The sequence below is a fragment of the Arachis hypogaea genome, chromosome 11, assembly GCF_003086295.3.
Source record: "Arachis hypogaea cultivar Tifrunner chromosome 11, arahy.Tifrunner.gnm2.J5K5, whole genome shotgun sequence".
NCBI classification, from domain to species: domain Eukaryota; kingdom Viridiplantae; phylum Streptophyta; class Magnoliopsida; order Fabales; family Fabaceae; genus Arachis; species Arachis hypogaea.
The window spans coordinates 142,487,804-142,512,805 of NC_092046.1; the positions used below are offsets into that span (position 1 = coordinate 142,487,804).

At 30.7% G+C, this 25,002-nt stretch overlaps 3 protein-coding genes across 3 annotated transcripts; 2 read left to right on the forward strand and 1 right to left on the reverse strand.

Annotated features, from left to right (window-relative positions):
* Positions 1 to 3,959: 3,959 nt before the first annotated feature.
* On the reverse strand, positions 3,960 to 4,734 carry LOC140176263 (uncharacterized). The gene is made up of 2 exons (XM_072206203.1): positions 4,473 to 4,734; positions 3,960 to 4,426 (listed from the first exon to the last, which is right to left on the reverse strand). Exons 1-2 carry the CDS (start codon positions 4,732 to 4,734, stop codon positions 3,960 to 3,962), a joined length of 729 nt encoding a protein of 242 aa, XP_072062304.1.
* Positions 4,735 to 6,375: 1,641 nt separating this feature from the next.
* Positions 6,376 to 7,775, forward strand: LOC112723145 (3-oxo-Delta(4,5)-steroid 5-beta-reductase-like). Its single transcript, XM_025774394.2, has one exon. It carries the CDS (start codon positions 6,495 to 6,497, stop codon positions 7,620 to 7,622), a length of 1,128 nt encoding a protein of 375 aa, XP_025630179.1. The 5' UTR covers positions 6,376 to 6,494; the 3' UTR covers positions 7,623 to 7,775.
* A 13,636-nt stretch (positions 7,776 to 21,411) lies between these two features.
* On the forward strand, positions 21,412 to 23,203 carry LOC112723146 ((S)-8-oxocitronellyl enol synthase CYC2). Its single transcript, XM_025774395.3, has one exon. It carries the CDS (start codon positions 21,641 to 21,643, stop codon positions 22,769 to 22,771), a length of 1,131 nt encoding a protein of 376 aa, XP_025630180.1. The 5' UTR covers positions 21,412 to 21,640; the 3' UTR covers positions 22,772 to 23,203.
* Positions 23,204 to 25,002: the final 1,799 nt, after the last annotated feature.

Consider the following 25,002-nt stretch of genomic DNA (forward strand, 5'->3'; position numbering starts at 1 on the left):
AAATAAAAATTATTTAATTTAATATAAAAATAAAATTAAAAAATTTTTATTATAAAAAAATATTAAAATTTTATATACTTATTTAATAATAGCTAGATTATAATTTATTGATTATAATTTGTTAAAATTTGATTACTTTTAAAATATTAATAAAGATATATATTTTTTAAATTTTAATTTTAAATTTTAAATTATTTTATATTTTTTATTTACATAAAATTAATTTTATTAGTTTAATTGATAATTTATGAATTGAACCAATAAACTAAAAAACTAATAACTTAATCAATTTAATTATTGATTCAATTCTGATAACTATGTTACAACCTTCTCATCCACAATCCAGTATATCTATTCTTTCATGTCAGCTAGATTTGATAATCGAAAAAGCATGTGAGTGAAAGTTTCGTGGCTGTAGGAAACATACCTCTTTCGTGGCAGGCAACGCAGCACAAAAGATATGTTTAATTATTATTTATTAGTTTTAATAAATTTTATTGATTTAATTTAATTTTTATTTATTATATCTTCTAAATATTTATTAAAAAATTAATAAATTATAATTCAAATAGTCAAATGATGTAATTTTCACATCTTCATTTTGATGTATTCGAATTTTATTCCTAACTCAAAAAGATCTATTAAAAAATATTAATAAATATTATAATCTTAGAAAGAAAAATTATTTGCTGTAATAATTTAATGGAAAGTATTTGTATCTTTTTCTTATAACTTTAAAGATTTTCAATGTACAATTGAGAAGGAGAGAGTGTATTTTTTTTGGTGACTGAACATAACACAAAGAAAAAAGACCTAAGAAAAAGAGTAGTATTTCTCTTTAATAATAATGTCTAAATTATTAGGAGGCAGTAACCACTCTAGATACACCTGCTTGTTTAAAACAGCAGTCTTAGCCATTAAATTAGCCGCTCTGTTTGCTGTTCGCTGGATGAGCACTAAAGTAGCTGTCCAATTGCGCTAGAGCATCTCTTTGATTTTGTCAAGCAGATCAGAGTCATTCCTAATCATGCTGGTTGTGCCTCGCGAAACAAGAAGAAACGCATCAAGATTATCAGTTTCACATATGACTTCTTTGCACTCGCAATCCCAAGCCATAACAAATCCTCTCCAAATAGCATGAAGCTCACAACAGAGAACACTAGAAAGAGGTATACTGGCAGAACAACCTTTTATCCAAATTCCCATGCTGTCTCTAATAATACATCCAAAGTCAGCTAATTGCTCATTTTCAAAAACGCTTGCATCGCAGTTCACTTTACAGACATTCATTGGAGGTGGTTCCCAGTTATATTTCAAAGAAGAAGGAATAATATATTTTTGGTTGATAACAACATTAGAGAAATCTCGAGCAGCATGTTTAACTAAGTGAACAATTTTCTCCTTACTCCATGGATCATCTTGGTGGAAGATGTCATTTTTCCTATCCCTCCAAATCCACCAAAAGGCCGCTGCAAAGAGAAACTCATTTTTGTTGAGGTTAGAACGAATCCAAGACACAAAATCCAAACTAGAGTCCTTAGCGGTCATTCCCAAATTTAAGCTAATCCAAATCTGACGAGCTTTTTGGCAAGTCCTAAAGTAGTGGTTAATATCCTCTAGAGCAAGATAACATCTCTGACAAAAATCAGAAGTAGAAATACCTCTTTGAAACTGGTAACTAGCTGTGGGAACTCCGTTGTTGAGGCAAAGGCAGAGCAGACACTTTATCTTCTCCGGTATTCTCAAGCGCCAAAGCCAAAGCCAATTTTCATTATCATTCTAGCCAAATTTCTTCTTCAATAGCCATTCATACCCGCTTTTAGTCGAGTAGGTGAAAGTATTTGAGTTTGTCCAAAACCAACCTGTTTTATTTCCTGCCTGCTTGATAGGATCAAAGAGCATCAAAGCAAGTTTAACTTCTTCCGAAATCATTGTGCAAAGAATATCCCACCACCAATGCCGATGGTGCCAGACATCTTCTAACTTCAAGTGAGAATCAGAAATGTGTACAAAAAGAACCAAAGGAGCTAGCGTTCCACATGGTCGCCAAGCATGATACCAAAAGGATTGAGACATCCTGCCTGTACACCAATCAAAACCATCACGAAGCTTTTCTATTGTCTTATAAATCGCTCGCCAAGTGCTTGAAACATTATTAGAAAAATTGGGTGAAAAGCAAGAACTCCCAGATAAATATTTTGCCAACATAATTCTTACCCAAAGCTTATCTTTATTATGCAATAATTGCTAAACAAGCTTTCCGAGTAAAGCAAAATTTACACATTGAGTATCTCTAATTCCCAAGCCTCCATATTTTCTTGGAGTGACAACTTTGCTCCACTTGACTAAATTTAAGCAACGCTCCCCCGCCTTTCCCTTCCACAAGAATTGTCTAAGCACGGAATCAATCTTTTGACAAACCGAAGTAGGAAAAAGAGTCACTTGCATCTGATAAATAGGAAGAGAAGAAGCAACAGATTTAATTAAGCAAAGTCTGCCTGCTCTGTTAAGGAGCCGACCTTTCCAACTAGCCAGTCTATTCTTGATCTTCTCTAAAGAGTCCGAAAAATAGATCTAGCAGCTCGAGGATGATTAAGGTTCACCCCCAAGTATTTGCCTAGGTCACTAGTAAAAGAAATATGAGAAACACCAGACAACATATCCTTCCTTCTATTAGAGATATTTCTAGAACAAATAGCTTTAGATTTTTCAATGTTAACCTTCATACCTGAAGCTTTACAGAACAACTCCAAGATGTGCACAACATTCTAAACTTGACTTTTCTTCGCTTTACAAAAAAGGAGGAGGTCATCTGCAAACATCAAGTGAGAAACTCTAGGTCCCCCTCTAGAAACACCCATACCATCCCAAATACCCTCGTCAACTTGTTTGGAAATGAAGCACGCCAATCTCTCCATGCACAAAACAAATAAATACGGAGAAATTGGATCTTCTTGCCTGAGCCCTCTGCGAGGTTGGAAGCTGTCCAATCTATTCCCATTCCAAATGATGGAAAGATTTGAGGCCTGAACACAATTCATTACAAGCCGAATAATTAGAGAAGGAAAGCCAAAAGATTCAAGAGTATGCTCAAGAAAATTCCAATCAACTCTATCATAAGCCTTTTCTAAATCAATCTTAAAAGCCATAACTCCTTTTCTAGACTTTGTCCGCTTAAGAAAGTGAAGAACTTCTTGGGCGACAATAATATTATCAAGTGCTCCTCTACCATGAATAAACCCTCCCTGAGTTGGGCTAACAATCTCATCCAAAAATGGTCGTAATCTATTAACCAGCACTTTAGTCACTAGCTTATAAATTACATTACAAAGGCTTATTGGCCGAAAATCCTTCAATCTAGTTGGAGGGTCGCACTTAGGGATAAGAACAATCAAAGTTTCCAACAAAGAATGGCTTAACATCTCCCCTAAGAATGCTTTCTGAACAGTACGCCATATCTCATGACCCACCACATCCCAATATTCCTTGAAGAAAAAAACTTGAAAACCATCCGACTCAGGAGCTTTGAACGAGCTCATATTATCCAGAGCTTCTTTAACCTCCAACATTGTTACTGGTTTAGACAAATTATCACAAGCATCCTGGCTAAGAGATGGCATAGGAATTTCTCCCGTGCAATTAACCTCAATAGGCTCAGTAGAACAAAAAATATTTTTGAAGAAATGAACAACCTCCCTTTTGCAAAACTTCCGGATCATCAGACCAAGACCCATCACTGACTAGCAACCCATGAACCTTGTTAGATTTTCTTCTAAGGATGGTTTGCATATGAAAAAAGTTAGTATTTCTATCACCATACCGAACTCATTGATCTCTTGACTTTTGGTACCAAAGCAATTCTTCCTGGGCCAAAACTATATTATACTCAGCTCTCAATTCTTCCTCTTTGTGCTTCAGAATTGGATCATCGTCAGCTTCCATTTTCCGTTGAATACGATTCAAATACCCTCCAATTCCCTCTTTTTAATAAAAATATTGGCGAAGACCGTAGAGTTGAATTCCAACGAAACTTCTTGGACCCCCAGCAACTTCCTATGGATGCCAAAGTCTGTACTATCCCAAGATTTCTGAACAATGGCCTTGTAATCAGGATGCGTTGCCCATGCCGCTTGAAATCTAAAAGGCCGGTTTTCTTTCTTGATAAGAACTCCTTGACATCGGATAAGCAGGGGACAATGATCAGAGTGGGAACGGCTGAGAACTTCAACAAAAGCTTCTGAAAAAAGAAGGCGCCATTCTGTAGTACAACAAGCTCTATCCAATCTCTTTGCAATTTCTTTGTTTCCTTGAATTTTACGAAACCAAGTAAACCGTCTTCCAGAGGTTGTTAGATCAAAAAGACCACAAGAATCTAGAGTACTTGCAAAGATACTACTGCGATTTGAATAGAAATTACCCCCTTCACCTGATGAACACTCAAAATATCATTAAAATCCCCAACCACCACCCACGGGTCCTGAATGCACAAACAATATCAAGCAGATGACTCCATAATTCTACTCTATTAGTGGCTTGAGGACTGCCATAAACCGCACTGCAAATCCATCTTCGCCCACCACCATCAATTTCCAAAGTTACATATTGATTCATAACCCAAATAATTTTACAAGAAAATTTTAAATTAGCAGAGAGGAACCAAATTCCTCCCTTGTGTCCAACAGCATCTACAATCCCTACAGGATAATAGCCTAATCTCCCCCAAAATTCTTTCATAGTTTCAAACTCAATATGAGTTTCCACCAAAATAAAAAAAGTTGGTTGAAATTTTCGTACCAACTCCTTACAGTGCACCCGAGACATCTTATTTGATGCCCCCGTAACATTCCAACTAATAATATTTAAATGGTCACAATCCATAAAAATTAAATTAAATAATTAGAATGTTTAATTATTCTACCTCACGTTGATGGACCCCTGTCTCCAAGTGTCTCCTTGTGGACTTGCATCGCAGAACCATCATTCTTCTGTTGAGGTTGGGTCTCCAAGTTTGTTGTTGCACTAACTTTATCAAGCTCTTTTTGTACTCGAGAATCCATTGACAATGCTTCAGTCGGTGAGTTTTGAAGCGAAATAGGACGTTGCCTTTTGTGCCCTGCTTTAAAAGAGGGAGTACTCTGATCCATGAAAGCCACCTGAGTTGTTCCCAAAGAGTCAAGCGTGGATGGAAGATCTTTCTTTTCCTTAGGCCCCACCTTTGCATTTGATAAGGACTTCACCTTTCCATTTGATGAGGATCCAGTATGCATGCTATTAGACCCAAAAGAAAATTTCTTACTCACCAAATTGGAGCATATTACTACATTGACTTTTTTGGCACCACATTGTGGCCTTTACCCACTTTTTCCTTGCCTTTTCTACTAACTGTAACACATTCACCCTCTTTTTGCACGAGTATCCCTTTCCATACGTGAGTCTTGCAAATTATCATGCATAAGATCTGCTGCACCATGCTTCTCCATAATTGGAATTGATTTGGCATTAATTCCAAATTCAAAAGTTAAATTTTGATTTTTTACTGGGATTTGACTACCTTCTACCGTTTTCTCGTTGTTATCTACAGAAAAAAGTGACGACAAATTTTTCTCCTTCACCGTGCTTTCCTTCCCAATGCCATTGTTGTTCTCTTTCGCACATTCTCTTGTGACATGCCCAAAGCAGCTACATTTTTCACAAATTAAATTCAAGTGCTCATATTCTATGTCATACATATGACCATCAATTTGAATTTTTTTTATAACTGGAAGTTCCAAGTTAATTTGCACACATGCTCTTGCATACTTTCCCCTCTCTGTAGACTTGGTGGCTAAGTCGATGCGGATCGGTTTGTCAACAGCTGACGCAATCATTTTCATGCTCTCTCTTGATAATAGTTAATGTTTAAACCTGTTATTCTTATCCAAACCATGGTAGACCCAAAAGTGTTTTCACAAGGTCTGAATGAAGAACTCCAAGGTTTAACCGCAACATAGCTTCCGGTAATCATCCACGGTCCTCCAAGGAGAACTTTCTCTCTATCCTCCAAGAGATCAAATTTGACTAAGAAATAGCCAAAACCGACATCTAGTACCTCATATCCTCCTTTGGTTCTCCAGACGCCTTTAAGCCTGTGCGTGATCGCTGTATAGCTAAAATTTTTTCCAAGAATTTTGATCACGATGGCATCTTTGTAGGACTCTGCCAATATCTCTTTTCCTTCCTTAGTGAACGTCACAATTGGTATTTCCAAATCGTCTTGCTTACTAACTACTGTAGCCATCTTATCCCCATCAAGAAAATCAGCAACCTCCAAAGCTCTCCTTGCTGAGGCACCAACAACTTTATTTTGTCCAGAAGACAAAATTAAATACTAAAGTTTTTTTTAAATTATGAAGAGAGAGTGTATATATATAGAGAGAGTAATTTCAGCATATCAGATTCAGATATACTAATACTAGTAAACAATTAAACATCAATAATTCACTTCCTTTGTATTCATGGAGAACCAAGATTATGTAGCGCTTATCGTTGGAGTCACAGGTATGGTTGGGTTTAACATAGCCCAATCCTTGAAGAAGCCCGACTGCAAGGGAGGCGCATGGAAGGTTTACGGAGCAGCCCGCCGTCCCCCGCCCGCCACCTGGTTTCCTGCTTCCATCGTGGATGATTTCATCAGCTTCGACGCCGTCGATGCCGCCAACACACAAGCCAGCCTCTCCCCCATAGCCCACGAGGTCACACACCTCTTCTGGGTGGCTCTTCAGTTTCAGGAAGACGAAGAAGCCAACATTGCCACCAACAAAGCCATGCTCCACAACGTTCTCACCACACTCAAATCTTCCCCTTCTTCCCGCCTCACCCACGTAACCCTCCAAACCGGGACAAAACACTACATGGGCCCAATTTTTGACCCGGCCCGGTCAACTCAACTCTTGAGCCATGATCCCCCGTTTCACGAGGACATGCCCCGACTACCGTACCCAAACTTCTACTACGCTCAGGAGGATCTCCTTGCGTCCCACGCGCCTTCTCTGACGTACTCCGTTCACCGATCCTCCATCATAATCGGCGCGTCTTCAAGGAGTGCAATCAACACGCTGGTTATGCTTGGGGCTTATGCCGCGGTTTGCCGCCACCTTAGGTTGCCGTTTCGTTACCCAGGAACACGGTACACGTGGGAGCATTTTTGCGACATGACAGACTCCGAGGTGTTAGCACAACAGCACGTGTGGGCTGCGGTTACGGACAACGCCAAGAACCAAGCGTTCAATTGCACCAACGGCGACTTGTTTACGTGGAAGAGAATGTGGAAAGTGCTGAGTGAGGTTTTTGATGTTGAGTTTGTTGGGTTTGATGAGAATGATGAAGATAGGGTTGATTTGGTGGAGTTTATGAGAGACAAAGACGAGATTTGGGATGAGATTGTGGAAAAGTATGGACTTGTCAAGACTAAGCTAAAAGACTTTGCATATTATGAAGCCTTGAAAGTCGTCTTACATTTTGACTTTCAACATGTGTCTAGCATGAATAAGAGTAAGGAATATGGTTTCTTTGGCCACGCCAACACCTTCAAAAGGGTCACATTCTGGGTTCACAAACTGCGCTGCATGAAGATCCTACCCTAGCTATAGTAATATAGATAGATATCTTATTAGTCTATTGTTATGGTGAAAATAAAACGCAACAAGCTAGGGGATTCCCTTTATTCCAGCAATTAAATTCAACTATGTGATGAACTTTAATCAACTATTGAAAGCATATCCAGTTGATGTTAGAAACTTCTTATTTTATATATTTTTTAAAAATTGTCCTCTCATTATAGAATGGTGTCTAGCCCAGCCTTTTTGAGAGTTCATATATTATCATTAATTGGTTATATTAGGTACACACTAAAATTAGCCACTAAAGTCATCCACTAATATAAAATATATATTAAAATATAAATATACATTAAAAATAAACTAAACCACACATATATTTATACACAAATATATTAATAGTTGATTTTAATAACTGATTTTGATATATAAATAGCATTTTCCATCGTTAAAACAGGCCAAAGTTAGCTAACATTAGCTACCCCTGGGAAGAAAACCATATTCGGCATGTTAACAAACTGACTTACTAAAAGTTAATTTTTCAGCCATTTTCTTAATTAGTATATTAATAAACAAGAATGTTAATTAAAAACTAAAATCAGTTATTATATATATAATTTAATTTATTTTAAATATATATATATTTTAAATTTTAATATATATTTTATATTTATAATTAATTTTAATAGTTGATTTTAATATAGCGCGCGTGAGTTAGTAATAAATAATGATAATTGGACAATTTAGTTAACGATATATTTTACTTACCTATCTCTTGAGCAAAAATTAAGTGAACAACGCAATTCATTAATAGTCTAATATTAAAAATATTCTCCTTTTAAAATGATATAGTGAATAATGTTGACGTGTGATTATATTAATATTGGGCTAAAAGAATATTAAAAAATTATAATAATTTATTATTTTTTATCATTATTTTGTTTTTAATTCAACTTTGTTAATCTATTTTTTTTGTTTAGTAATGTAGTGATATATTTTATTTTATATTTTTAAGTTTTAAATATTAATGATTAAATAATAACAAAAAACAATAAATTCTGATAGTCTTTTAATATTTTAAAAAAAAAATTTTCTGAAACCATATTTTTAGATAATACTATAATGAGATTTTATTTTTAGAAAATGATAAATAAGTCTCTAACTTTTTGTCTCACGAATATTTTAGTCCCTAATAATTTAAAAATACTTTTAACCTCACATTTTTAAAAGTAGGACAAATTAATTTCTCCTTAAAAATTGGGTATGAGGAGACATTTGTACAGAGAAATTAATTTATCTAACTTTTAAAAAAATAAAAAATTTAAAAATATTTTTAAATAGTTAAAAATAAAAATATCTGTACAATAAAAAGTTAAAAAGATCTATTTATTTTTTTTATTTTTATATTTGAGTTTGAGAGAATAAATAATAATATTTTATTATATATTTTATAAATAGGACTAAAAATATATTTTATATCCTCAATTAAAAAAAATTAAAAATATCTATTTTCATATCACCCGAGATTAAGTCCGGTTAATAATTAAATTTAGATTCCTATGAAAATAATTAAATAAGTAATCCTCTACTTTATTTTGTTTTTGTACAACAGACAAAGAGCCGGCGGCTATAGACCTATAGTTGATAAGTTTATATCATGGTGGTTTAGGTTAAGAGGTTTTTTTAAGTGTCACATATACTAATGCGATTAGAAAAGAAAGACAGAAGGTTACTTGAATTAAGTATTTTTATACTAAATTTCATTTTTTTAATCTTTAATCTGAAGACTTAATTAAACATCATTATAAATCTGAAACCACTCCAAATTTATATCCATTTAAAAACCTCACTCATTCGTCATTTGTTATAAATCTTTTATATAACAAAATTAATTTTAATATATTTACAGTATAAAAAAGTTTATATTATTATTTGATTATATATTTTTAATAATAAATTTAAAATTTAATTAAATTTTTAATTTATAATATACAATTGATTATTGTATATTTACATTAAAAATACATAAAAAAAATAAATTTTAAAAGAATATATTTAATAAAAAAATCAGCATTATTAGTGCTAACTTAGGCTTCTGCACCGTAACCATATATAGTTAAATTATGAGGTGTTCTTTTTGGTATGAAATTAGTTTTTTTCATATATATTTTTTCAATCTCTCCATTGAAAAAGATTCAAAAGCTACAGTTTTGTTATGCTTGTAACAAAATTATGACCTTCATGTATCTCGAGCTATTATTGCAGTTATTAAAAACAGGTTCATCAGATTCTTAAGTTAAGAGCTTCATCATGTTTTTTGTGAAATAAATGTTTGTACTGATCATGTAGCGACCAAAAGACATAATTCACTATTAGTAGTCATTGCTTTTATAATTTATCATCCTGTTTTTCTTTTTGTTTTGTCTGATACTATGGGCACCTTTTTTTTTAAATAGTTTCTGTGCAGTATCATTGGATTTTAGCCCCGTTGATCATACAAAAAATATTACAAAATTACAGTCAATATTTAACACACACACACAATTTAAAACTCTTAAAAATTATAATATTTAAAAGTCGGTTAAAAAATATTTATAATTCAAACTTAATAAATTCATTTTTATTAAGACTCTTTTGGCAACCTTTACCGACTCCAATATTAGGTCCTTTAGATGATATCATTAATTTTTTAATAATGAGTAATTATCTAAATCATTGGTCTCTTGGAATTTTTAAAATTGGATATTTTAGTTACCAAATTTTAAAATGCATAAAATAATTTTTTTTTTTTTTGGTGACTAATGCATAAAATAGTTTAATAGATGCTTCAAATATTCGTGATACAAAGAGTTTAAGTATTATTTAAAATTTATTAGTTTATATTTTTATATTGTTCAATTTAATTTGATGTATTTTAATTTTATTTATTTAGTTACTGAATTAGATTTTATATTTTTGGGTTTAGAATTTTCTTTGTTTTAATTTAATAAGAGATTATAAATACCTCATGAACTATTGTAGTCATCATACGGAGAAATTAAAAAAGTGACAAAGCAATTTTTGGTTTGGTAATGAAATCATAGTATGGACAAGTAAGATTGAATGAGTCCCTCTTTTGTTACATAAGGGAATTGAACAGAAAGTAGGTTAGATGAGTCCCTCCGATTCAATTTTCAAATTATGGTGTAGGCAAGTTAGGTTGAAGAATCTCTTTTTGTTATATAAAGAAATTGAGTAGAAACTAGAGTGATTTTTTTATGAAAAAGTCTAGGGGGCTAGCATGTAACCAGCAAAGAAAAGTGAGTCATTAGATGAAATCTCACACTAATCTCACACCATTAAAACCATCATTGATGACTATTTGATGGCTATAAATTACAAAAGTTACTGGACCCTAGTATTCCTCTTTTTTTATATTCAATTTCAACTTATATTTTTGTTTTCTATTTTTCATTTTTAATTTCAATTCATCTTTTTCTATTTCAATTCTTATCTTCTTTTTTATTATTAGTTGTCATTTCGTATCATAGTCTTTCCGTTAGTCAATGACAAGAAGGTTGAAACGTTAACTCGCGCACGTGATTATTAAATATCCACATGTACACTTTGAACAAATCAGTCTTTAGAGTGAAATATAAAACAATATTAAAAAAATTTAAATAATCTCAAAATAATTCCTGTAAAATTTTAAAAATTTTAAAATAGTCCATTTTAAATTACTTATATATAATTATTTTTAAATTAATAAATTTTACTTTCTAAATTTTTAGTCTATATTTTTTAAATTTGATTATTTATACATAAAATTTTTTATATATTTTTTTAAAAATAAATTATAAATTAATTTTTAGAAAAACACTATTTTTCAAAAAAAATATAAACAATTTAAAATAAATGAAGCCATATATTACTTTTGACTATACAAAATATTACTTTAAATTTTTAAGGAACTGTTGCTCACATACATAAACACTTGAAGGAAAAAAAATATAGTCACCAAAAAAAAAAATAAACACTTGATGATTATATGTATAAGTTAACGTTTCACGTAACTAATGAAAATGAAGGAAATTGTATTACTATGATCTAACAGAAATAATAATTAAAAATTATTTTATGTATTTTAAAATTTCAGAGATTAATGTGAAAATTTAAAAATTTCGAACTGATTTAGTAATTCCTCCTTGATAATAATCTACTTAATATACTAAAACTGGGTTTTCCCCTAGCTAATAAGAGTGACGTGTCACTTTCTCGTGAGTCCGTTTTCTCTCCAAAACGAATAAAATTTTTCATCTATTCTAAATTATTTATTATAATTATATTATTATATTATATTTAATATTTAATGAATAATATATAATTATACTAATTTAAAAACATATCTTCATTATAATTATATCAAATCAATATTTAATGCACTATTAAACTACTTATCAATTATAATGCCTAATTACTGTACATAATAACAAATTGCCTTAATAGTAATTAATTTACATATTTATTTTTGTTTTACTAAGGTCTATAAATAGTGTTTTTCTATCATACATACATCTAAATTTGAGAGTCAGCTCATAATTTTATATTTAGTATTTTTTTTTACTACTTCATAGAATAAGAATGTATTCTTCATTTTTTATTGAAGTTGATCCTTTTAAGGTACAATTTATAATTTTTTATAATATTTTTCATATACTCATTCTATTATATTATTCTTTTAATAATTTATTAATTGTTGTTACTCTAAGTTGTTCTTATCGTCTAATGTTCCAGTTCAATTGTCTTTTACCACAATCGTTTACAATGCATCACATCTATAAAATACCTCATCGAGTTGTCTTCACTAATTCGGATTCCAGCTACATGGATGTAAGCGTTCAAAGAAGGGACAATAATCTCTACTTTACCGAATGATTGTTGGATCTACTCACCTATTATGACCAACCTAATGGAATGTGGTTAAAGGAGGATGAGTAAATTATTATAATTTTAATTATTCGATTAAAATTGTAATATCAGTTGTGATATTTTAATTATTAATGCATTATTAAACTACTTATCAATAATTTTAATTATTTAACATTTGTAATTTACTCATCCTCCTTTTTTATCAAATTATTATAATTGTTTGGTTGCATAATTTCTCATTAGATTCACCATCCTAAATTGGTCAATTTGGTTCAAATTCAGATTTTATTTTTCTTTTTGTTTTTTTTTTAATTGCTCTTATTGTAGCAAGTGTCCTCAGATTTTTATTGTGAGCTGCAAGATGAATGTCCCAAACTCTCAATACTTTTGTCATCCTTTTCGTTGTGTTTTTAACTCTATTGAGGTACTATTAATTTTAAATTTGTACGAATTTTAAATGTTGATACTTACGATATTATTTCAGTTGGTTGTCGTTACGAGAATGACTTTATACTATATATGACTAAAGACTAGAATAGATTCAATATTGTTTAAGTAATTTTGGTTTTAATATTAGTATTTGATTAAATTATAATTAAAGAATTTTAAATTATTGCCTCAATTTATATATTATGATTATTTTTTGTGGATGTACTATTTTTAAATAATTTAATAATTAATAAAATAAAGTAGTGTCAAGTATATTATTTAAGTTTATTTTTATTCTTTATTTCTTTATTGGTATTTTCATTATATTTGACAAAAAAAACTCTACCTAAATATATAGTTTTCGTTGTCCTAAACACAATTTAGTTGCCAATAAAAACCGATTTTATCTATAAAAAATAATGAAACATGTATCTTTTGATATTATATTAATATAGTAAGTAGACATTATGATATAATAATATCTTTAATTGCATTATAATTGTCTCATAAATAATATATGATTATATTATTTTAGAAAAAAATTTTCATTATAATTATATCAAATCAATATTTAATTATGATAAAATATGTTAAGTATAATTATATCATAAAATTATAATAATTACGATAGTTATGTTATATATTTTAATCATTTATGTAAGTAAATAAACTAGAAAACAATCAAATCAAATCATGACGGTAAATAAATAATATAGAATATTATTATATATTTAATTGCATTATAATTAGCTCATGAATAATATATGATTATATTATTTTAGAAAAATATTTTTATTATAATTATATCAAATCAATATTTAATATATTATTTAAATCTAACTTTTATATAACAATAATATTATATATATTTATATATCACTTTTTTAAACTCATTCTTACAAATATATATTAGCATATAATTAATATAGATAACATATATACTTAATAAATATCTTTATTAAATTAATTATAACGATTAATACAAGATAATCTCATAAGTATAACCTAATTATAGCAAGCATTTTTATAAAAATAATTGACTACTAATTTGAATATAATTGATATAGTTAAATTGATACAACTTATAAGATTGAGAATATGTAGTAATTATAGCAATTATTATATCAATTATAATAATCATTCATGTGACTTCATATACGGTAATTTTTGAATTATAATTGTCACATAATTACTGTTGAATATTATTTAATTTTAGATGTTTTATAGGTAATTTCATTATCACATGAATTATCATCATTATTCAATAATAATAATAATAATTTCGAATTTATATAATTGATAAAATTTTAATTCTCATTCGTATGTAATAATTTTATTAGTATGTATTCACAGTTTTAGTCAATATATAATAATAATATTATTATTATATGGACATCAAATTAATTAGTTAACAAATTGAATTTAACATATGGAGTTTTATTTTCTACTCAAATTTTTAATCATTAGTGATTTTATTTTTTATATTTACAGTAAATTTTGACTATAAAAAGAAAAAATTAGTATTGATTGTTTCCTATTTTATTTATTTACAGTCATAATTAAATTTGATATAATTATAGTAAGTCTCTATAATTATAGTAATATAAAACTGTTTCATATATAACAATAATATTATACATATTTATATATCTCCACTTTTATCTCTTTTTTCGAAATTTTGACATATTATTAATATAGATAAAATATAATATTAAACTGCTTTGTTATATATATATATATATATATATATATATATATATATATATATATATATATATATATATATATATATATATATAAAGTTATAAAATAACCCGTATAATTTATACGTATGGCATAATACGTATGTAAAAAAAAAAAATTCCATACTTTTTGTTAACCACTGTTTTGTTATATGAAATTGATTGAAATTATATAATTTCTATTTATATAATTTTTTTCTATTAGTAACAATTAGTATCTGCATTAAAAATTCATTAAAAATAAAAAAAATTCCATACTTTTTGTTAACCACTGTTTTGTTATATGAAATTGATTGAAATTATATAATTTCTATTTATATAATTTTTTTCTATTAGTAACAATTAGTATCTGCATTAAAAATTCATACAGTTTGTAATTAGTTTATATATATATATATATATACTAAAATTGGGTTTTCTTTCAACTAATAAAAATGAGGTGTCGATTTCTCGTGAATCTATTTTCCTGCCAAAAATAATACACTATTTTCTCTTCTAAGTTTATTTTATAAAAATATCTTCATTATAATTATATTATAATTAGCATTTAAGCAATAATACATAATTATACTAATTTAAGAAAATATCTTTATTATAGTTATATGAAATCAATATTTAATACATTATTAAACTACTTATCAATTATCAATCGAAAATATTTTTTATCATTTTAATTATATTGATAATAATAATGATAATAATAATATAATATGATAATTATATGATAATGGCATCGGCCATTAATAACCAATTTATATTTCTCTAAATAAATTTATTTTATAAAAATATTTTTATTATAATTATATTACAATATTATAATAAATATTTAATAAATAATGTATAATTACACTAATTTAAGAAAATATCTTTATTATCTATCTATTCTATTCTATTCTATTATATAAAAATAGAATTTTTGCATTTAATGATGGAACTGATGTGGCATGCTCTTGAGGTGTTTTCAAATCTATTTCATTTAATTCGTCAAAACAAATCAATTATAATTAATTAATTATATCAATTAATTAATTTGATTAGCCATTCAAATCTCACCATTTATTATAATTTATATAAATTAATTAATTATAATCAATATTCAATGCGTTATTAAACTACGTATCAATTATCGATATTTTTAATCATTCTAATTATATCAATTGATATAGTTCTAATCCGCATTTAAGTATAATAATTTTATTAGAAGATAGTTGATGCACATATTAATAGTGACCTATTTAATTTGATATCAATTAGTGGATAATAATAATAATAATAATAATAATAATAAGGTCTACATGGTACATGCATTATATTTTAAAAAAGGTAAAATATATTTAAAAAAAGAATAGGATATCAATAATTAATTCTTATAATTATTTTTGTACGACTAAAAGTTACGTATAGTGTTTTTTTTATGTAGAATAAAAAAAGTTTGTGATTCATAATATTTTCATAAAGTTTTATTGTATGGATACAAGATTAATTAGATAACAAATTGAATTTTAATTAATATATTTTATTTTCTGTTCATATTTTTTCATTAATTATCTTACTTTTTATATTTACAGTAAATATTGAATGCAAAAAGAAAAAATAATATTGAATGTTATCTATTTTATTTATTTAGAGTCATAATTAAATTTGATATAATTATAGCAAGTATCTAGAATTAATAATAACATGATACTACAATTTTAAGTTGTATAATATAATAAAAAAAATGTATCAATTTATGTATGCTTCCTATTAGAACCGTCAAAATGGGCTAAACTCATCGGACCAACCCGTTTACCCATTTAAATGGGCGGACTTTGCCTCTAAAATTAAATCCGTTTAAATTTCGGGCTAGCCTGTGTGCTAAATGGGTGGCCCGTTTTTTTACATTTTTTTCAAAAAAATTAGTACTTTTAGTTGATATTTCTCTCGATACGACCTGAAAATCAGACCTATCAACTAAAAAAAATATTATTTTTAAAGATTTTTGACCTAAAAGTGGTATTTTTTGTCAAAATATTTTTCAAAAAATAAAATTAAATGATAAACGGGCTGGCCCATTTAACCCATTGGACTGACCATAAACGGTCCGGGCTAGAAATTAAAATTCTGGCCTGCGAATAAAGTGGGCTTAAACGGGTTAGCCCATTTAACCCATTGGCTTAATGGGCTGGGCCTAAATGGACCGGACTAGCCCGTTTGACAGCCCTACTTCCTATATAGCAATGATATTATATATATTTATATATCTCCTCTTTTAGCTCTTTTCTAAAAATATTGGCATATAATTAATGTAGATAACATATATATTGAGTAAGTATCTCTATTGAATTAATCATAAAGGTTAATTGCCCTATTCTGGTGCGTTGTAAAGGTCGTCCTCAGCCTAAAGGAAATCGACCTTTCCGATTTGTTGCTGCTTGGGCTACTCATCCTGGGTATAAAGATATTGTGAACCAGTCATGGTGGTTTGGTAATAGAGGAATTCATGGCAAGCTTTCAGAAGTACAGAAGAATTCACTAGAGTTTAACTCGAAGGTATTTGGTAACATTTTTGTTAAGAAATGTGAATTAGAGCAGCAGATTAATTATTTACAAAAGCGTTTGGAAGTGGTGGATAGTATTTATTTGCGTCAGAAAGAGCAACAGTTGCTTGATGATTATAATAATACTCTAGTGCAAGAAGAGCTCCTATGGTTCCAAAAGTCCAGAGAGCAGTGGGTAAGGTTCGGGGATAGGAATACAAGATTCTTTCATATTCAAACTCTTGCGCGAAGGAAGCATAATAAGATTCATGGCCTTTTTCTCAAGGATGGAGTGTGGGAAGCTGATCCAGAGGTTTTGAGTCAAGAAGCAGAGTCTTTCTATAAAAGCTTATTCTGTCATTTGGATGATGTTGATTTGGGTTGCCTTGGTGATGTGCCTCTTCCTTCTCTGAATGAGGAAGCTTGCAATAATCTTACAGCACCAGTTACTATGGAGGAAGTCAAAACAGCTATTTTTCACATGAACTCTTTTAAAGCTCCAGGTCCGGATGGGTTTCAAGCTTTCTTCTTCAAAGAATATTGGGAGATCATTGGTCTTGATGTTTGGAAGATGGTTAAGCAGGCATTCTCCGGTGTTACTCTTGATCCGAGAATGTTGGAGACTTTACTAGTTCTCATTCCAAAGGTTGAATCACCGGTATCTATGAAAGATTTCAGGCCGATTAGTCTCTGCAATGTAGTTTACAAGATCATCACGAAGGTCCTTGTTAATAGGCTTCGTCCTCATCTTGCGGAGATTGTTGGCCCGCTTCAAGGAGGATTTATTCCGGGACGAGGAACTCCTAACAACATCATTATTGCTCAAGAAGTCCTCCACTTTATGAAGAAGACTAAATCAAAGAAAGGCACACTGGCCTTTAAGATTGATCTGGAGAAAGTTTATGACAGAGTTGACTGGAGGTTTTTAGCTCATACCCTTAAGAGCTTTGGTTTTCCTATTCCTACACTTAATTTGATTATGAATTGTGTCACTGCTTCTTCCTTATCTATTCTTTGGAATGGGAGTCGTCTGAATGGCTTTACTCCTAGCCGAGGTCTTAGACAAGGAGACCCTATGTCACCCTATCTTTTTGTGTTGTGTATGGAGCGACTGGCATGCTTTATTAGTCATCAGGTTGATTTGGGCTTGTGGGAGCCGGTTGCTATTTCTAGAGGGGGACCAAGAATATCCCATTTAATATTTGCGGATGACTTGCTTCTATTCTGTAAAGCTACAAAGAGACAATTGCAAAATGTGATGTTGGTTTTAGAGACTTTTTGCAAAGCATCTGGGATGAAGATTAATGTGGAGAAGTCTAAAGCGCTTTGCTCCAAGAATGTCTCTGCAACAAGGAAAGAGGTTTTCACTGGGGTATCCTCTATCAGATTTGTCCAGGATTTGGGCAAGTATCTTGGAGTTACCCTTAGCCATTCTAGGGTGACTCGTTCAGCTTTCAATGGTGTCCTGGATAAGATTCGGAGTAGGCTAGCAAGCTGGAAAGGGAGTTTACTCAATCGGGCTGGTAGACTCTGCTTGGTTAATTCTGTTGCCACTGCTATTCCCACGTACCAGATGCAGGTCTCTATTTTTCCCAAAGGAATCATTAGTAAATTGGAGTCTATGATGAGGAATTTTCTTTGGAAAGGACAAGTTGATGGAAGAGGATTGAATCTTGTTAGTTGGAAGGTACTGGTTACTCCAAAAAAATATGGAGGTTTGGGGATTAGAGATCCTTATTGTGTAAATATTGCTCTTCTTGGGAAGCTAGTTTCGACTTTTTTCCAGCAGCCAAACAAGCTATGGGTCCAATTATTGGATGCCAAATACCAATCATCTCTATATGACTGTTTTAGTTATCCTAAGAACAAGGACTCTCCCATTTGGAGGTGTCTTTGCAAGGCTTGGAAAGTGTTGAAGGATGGGTTTGCTTGGTGTATTGGAGATTTGAACCAGAATTTTTGGTTTTCTAGCTGGAGGAGAGAAGGATGGTTATCTAATGAGATGGATTATGTCCATATTTCAGATTCGAATCTCCGGATACAGGATATTTGGTCGGTTGGTAGGTGGCATTTGGATACTCTTTATTCTCCTTTATCTCAAAATCTGAAAGATAATATTCTCTCTTACAATCCAGATGAATAAGCAGGTCCGGAAGTGGGTTGGTATTGGAGTGGGTCTGCTGCCAAAGTCTATGACTCACGCAATGGTTACTTGTGGTTGTGTAAGCAGCTGTTTGGTTGGGAGGAGAGGGAGAATTGGCTTTGGCTTTGGCGTCAGCTTGTTCCGGAAAAGCATAAGTTTTTGGCTTGGTTGTGTCTTAAGGAGGCTCTTCCTACTGCAAGTTTTCGCTTTAGAAGAGGGATGTCGTCATCGGATAGGTGTCCAAGATGTCTTTCTAGCCAGGAATCGGTTATACATTGTATTCGGGATTGTCCAAAAGCTCAGCTTGTCTGGCAAAGGTTGGATATTCCTTGTCATCCTTTGGATTTGAAGAACTGGTTCTTGTATCATAGCAGAGAGCACCCGTTCAAGTTCTTTTCGGGACTTTGGTGGATATGGCGAGCAAGGAATAACGACATCTTTAATCCCCATGAAACTTGGCCTCCGGAAAAAGTCATTTGTCTGGCATTAACTTCAGAAAAGGAGCTTAGAAATATTTTTGAATTACAACGTATGTCCCTTCCCTCTACTCTAAATGGTTTTTGGAATCCCCCATCCATTGGTACTTTTAAGATTAATTGTGATGCTAGTTATTTTGGTTCGGGTGATAGTGTTGGTTTTGCTTGTGTTATTAGAGATTGTAATGGGAGCTGGCAAAGGGGGTGTTTGGGAATGATTGAGAGTAATAGTATTCTTCAAGGAGAATTGTTTGCTATTTGGAGAGGATATCTCTTAGCTTGGGATGTGGGTCAACGAGATGTTATTTGTGAGACGGATTGTGTGGAAGCATTTAATCTTGTTACTCAAGATAGTTTTGGGTTTATTGATCCACTGGTGCTCAAAATAAGAGATATCATGCATTGGAATTGGCGTGTTGACTTTCGTTTGATTATGAGAGATGCAAACACGGTGGCAGATACTATGGCAAAGATGGCGATGAAGTTACAACTTTCGCATGTGGAGCTTCTTTTACCTTGGGAGGAGTTTAAGAGTAGTCTTAAACGGGACTGTCCCTCTATTTAAGCAGTTCCTTGTTTTGTTTCTTTTGTTTTTCTTTGTTTAATTTATTTCAGTCACCAAAAAAATCATAAAGGTTAATAAAATATAATGAAATAAATTTCACCTAATTGTAGTAAGTATTTCCATTGAAGATATTTGCTAATTATTACCGTATATAATTAGTGTATATATATATATATAGAGAGAAGGAGTAATAGTGAATTGTTACAATTATTTAATTTATCATTTAGAAAATTCGTACTTCGGACATAAATTTTCTTCTGTTTATTATTTTTCATACCTAAGGGCTACTAATTACGATTATATCAACAGTGTTACCTATGGTATGGTAGATTATGTAATGAAAAGGTTTGAAAAATAAAGGCAAGAATTATAAAGTTATGGAAAGTCCCATACAAATTTGACAAGAACAAGACGACTTACGTAGAAATGGTTCTCATGGATGATAAGATAAGTTGATTATTTTTCATGATTCTTTCAAGTGATGCTAGGTCCAGCTTATAAATATTTTTTGTTTATATTTTTAATTTATTTGACAAGTAAACCCTCGCACGAATCAAAGAAAGTACGATTTTATAGATTTATAAGTGTTAATAGTCTTTATATTTAATTTGTTTAATAGTGTGATAATATAGCTAATATATTTGTTGGTGGATTTAACTATTATTACTATATTATTTATGATCACATTCAGTATATATGTGTGATTTATTGAAAAAAATACATTATTAAAATCGATTAATAACTATTTTAGAATTAATCCAATTAACACTGAATTAAAAAAAGAACAAACAATGCATAATATGTTACTTTTTTATTAATCAAATTATTATAATTTAAATTAATTTTAAAAGAATAATTTAAAATTATAATTTCAATCTTCTCACGTACATGGCACGGGTGATTATACTTGTATACCAAAAATTTCTACTTTTTATGTCCTGATCCTAATCACATCACAGATCACACACTCCTTCGTAAAATTATGATATCGTAAAAGGTTTAAGACATAAGGGGCTCAAAAAAATTTACAAAGGTATGCTGTGGCAACAACTAAAAAAGAAAAACGACGTTCACTTCATAACAAATGCAGCTATTTTTTTATATCCCCAGTTCCCTCCGGCTCTCAGCCTCTCACACACATCCCCAAAATAATAATAATAATAATAATAAAAGGATTATAAGGCTACACTCTCTGCTCCTTATCTCTTCGCTTCGCTTTTCTCCACTTAGGTATTTACTTAGCTTGATCAGTTGTCAAATCTCATGGAGAAGCAGAACCACCAACCCTCCGTCGTAGCACTTGTCGTTGGAGTCACAGGCATGGCTGGTCTCAGCCTAGCCCAGGCCCTAAAGCACCCCGATTGCCTTGGAGGCCCATGGAAGGTTTATGGCGCCGCCCGATCCCAGCCCACTTGGTTCCCTCCTTCCACCGTTGACCACTTCATCGCATTCGACGCCGTTGACTCCGCCAGCACGCACTCCAACCTCTCCCCCATAGCTCACGAGGTCACCCACCTCTTCTGGGTCACCGTTCAGTTCCCCGGCGACGAAGAAGCCAACGTCGCCGTCAACACAACAATGCTCCACAACGTCCTCACCACCCTCAAATCCTCACCTTCTTCCCGGCTAAGCCACGTCACCCTCCAAACCGGGACTAAACACTACATGGGCCCAATCCAAGACCCCACCCGGTCCAACCAACTCGTTGGCCACGAACCACCTTTTCACGAGGACATGCCCCGACTCCCTTACCCGAATTTCTACTACGCGCTGGAGGACCTCCTTGCATCCCACGCGCCATCACTTACCTACTCAGTGCACCGCTCGTCCATTATAATTGGCGCGTCTTCAAGAAGCGGCCACAACGCGCTTGTTATGGTGGGTGCTTACGCCGCGGTATGCCGGCACCTGGGAGTGCCGTTTCGGTACCCGGGGAACCGGTACACGTGGGAGCATTTCTGTGACATGACGGATGCACGTGTGCTGGCGCAGCAGCACGTGTGGGCTGCGGTTACCGAGAAGGCCAAGAACGAAGCGTTTAACTGCATGAACGGAGATTTGTTCACGTGGAAGAGCATGTGGAAATTTTATAGTGAAGTTTATGATGTTGAGTTCAAACCGTTTGATGAGAGTGATGAAGAGTTTGATGTGGTGGATTTTATGCGTGACAAAGGGAAGGTTTGGGATGAGATTGTTGAGAAGCATGAGCTTCAGAAGACCAAGTTAGAGGAAATTGCGCAGTTTAATTCAATGAAACCTGTGCTGCATTTTAATTTTCAGCATGTGTCTAGCATTAATAAGAGCAGGGAATATGGGTTTTTTGGATTCGCGGACTCCTTTAAGAGTGTCAAATTTTGGGTTGCTAAGCTTAGAGAAATGAAGATCATACCCTAATTCATCAATATGGCCATATGGGAATCACCGTTGACCTTATTGGTCAGGGAAGGCTAAATGATTTCCAACATGTGCATGTCTGGGCTTTTCTAGCAGTTGCTGCGTTTTCTGTAAAATGAATAAGAATAATATTTTCTAATCGATTTTTAAATCAAAGAATTTATTACAAGGCTATTTTAACTCTGACTATTTATCTCTATGTTGATAAATTCGAATCACCCAAAATAGTAATGTTGATGAATTTGTTTTATGGATTAATATTTTGTGCCGTGTGTTTTACTCAAATTTTGTTTATGTTTTAAAGAAGATATGTAGCTATCTCAATATTACAATTGTAACGTCAAATAAAATTAAAAAGAATAAAATAATAAATAAATATATAAAGGCAAGGTGCTGGTGAAATAGAAAATTAAAAAAAAATGAAAGAAAAAATATGAACCTAAAAGAGAAAAAGACATAAAAGTAGAGAAATTTTATTAATAAAAATTGGGAAAAAGTAAATTACGGAGTTCATAAGAATTATTTAAGATTCCCAATTTTACTCCCAAGGAATTAAAAACGTTTTGGTAGCTTTATTTATAGACTAACCTAATGTCAGCTGACAGTTACTATTTATACACCTGTTGCGGGAAATTTAGATTGGCCCGTAACCATTTTCACACCTCTTGTGAATTTCAAAAATCAAATAGATAACAAATTGTCAAATGATCTAATTTAATTTAAAATAGATATAAATATTATATATGGAGACATCACCATATAACTAATTATTTCTTTTTATAATTTTCTTATAAAAATTATATTTTGTCTAACATAATTCCCCTAAAATTTTTCACTTGAAGTCGTACCGTGATTGAAAGTGAAAAGAATTTTGCTTTTTATCTATAACATCTATAACAATATATAATGACAATATATGGGTTTGGTGTCCAAAATTTCTTCCCAGTATTACTCTTTCTTATTAACTTCTCCACTTAATGTTAGTTATTCATCTTAAAAACTCTCATTACTCAATTTGGCCACCTTGACGTAACTTTCACCTATTATCTTTCACCTCTTACCCATTTTTCTCTTCTCATCTCATTTCTTATTAATATTATTGAATACATTAATAGATTTCAAAAATACATTAATCTCATGCCAATAATAGATTTGCTTTTAAACATTATTCAGATACTAATAATAATAGTAAAATTGGTCCAAATCCAAGTAATATCTATAACAATATATAATGACAATATATGGGTTTGGTGTCCAAAATTTCTTCCCATTATTACCCTTTCTTATTAACTTCTCCACTTAATGTCAGTTATTCATATCAAAAACTCTCATTACTCAATTTGGCCACCTTGACGTAATTTTCACCTATTATCTTTCACCTCTTACCCATTTTTCTCTTCTCATCTCATTTCTTATTAATATTATTGAATACATTAATAGATTTTAAAAATACATTAATCTCATGCCAATAATAGATTTGCTTTTAAACATTATTCAGATACTTATAATAATAGTAAAATTGGTCCAAATTCAAGTAATAGATAGAACAGTAATAATATTAGTGGGTATAAATTATCATTTTTTAAAAGTTTTAATTCATACTTAATAAACTTTTAATTATTTCTAATATACTATGTTACATATATCTATAATACAGTGTATTATGATTGTTAATTATTCACTTAAAAAATTTACACTATTAATTTAATATTTAAATTTTTTATTATGGTCCTATTTTAATGTACTCTAAATTTTTATTATGTATTTATAATTTTGATAAAAATTATTCTTAAAAAAATATTAATCTTATTTTTTAATTTTTTTCAGATAATATTAAATTATTTATATTAAAAGATTTACGTAATTTAAAAAATATTATTTATATGTTAAAAATCTATTTTTAGATATTCAAGAATTAAAATTGGTCCAAATAATATACTAAATGATGATAACATTGGTTAGTTGTGTATATATATTCCATTAGTTTGTTAATTTTATCTTTTGAATTATTTTTTATTATGGTACTATTTTAATGTACTCTAATTTTTTATTGTGTATTTATAATTTTAAAAATAATAATTCTTAAAAGAAATATTAATTTTATCTCTTAATTTTTTTAACTCTGACAATATTAAATAATATATATTAAAATATTTAGATAATTCTAAAATTATTATTTATACTATAACAGAATAATAATATACAAAAAAAATATGGGAGTTTAATGTTCA

Excerpts from the sequence above, each read along its gene's own strand:
- LOC112723146 (XM_025774395.3), top strand. The coding sequence starts at position 21,641 with ATGGAGAAGCAGAACCACCAACCCTCCGTCGTAGCACTTGTCGTTGGA.
- LOC140176263 (XM_072206203.1), bottom strand. The coding sequence starts at position 4,734 with ATGAAAGAATTTTGGGGGAGATTAGGCTATTATCCTGTAGGGATTGTA. Across the intron at positions 4,427-4,472 it reads TGTTTGTGCATTCAGGACCC|GTGAAGGGGGTAATTTCTAT; the intron begins GTGGGTGGTGGT and ends AGTGTTCATCAG.
- LOC112723145 (XM_025774394.2), top strand. The coding sequence starts at position 6,495 with ATGGAGAACCAAGATTATGTAGCGCTTATCGTTGGAGTCACAGGTATG.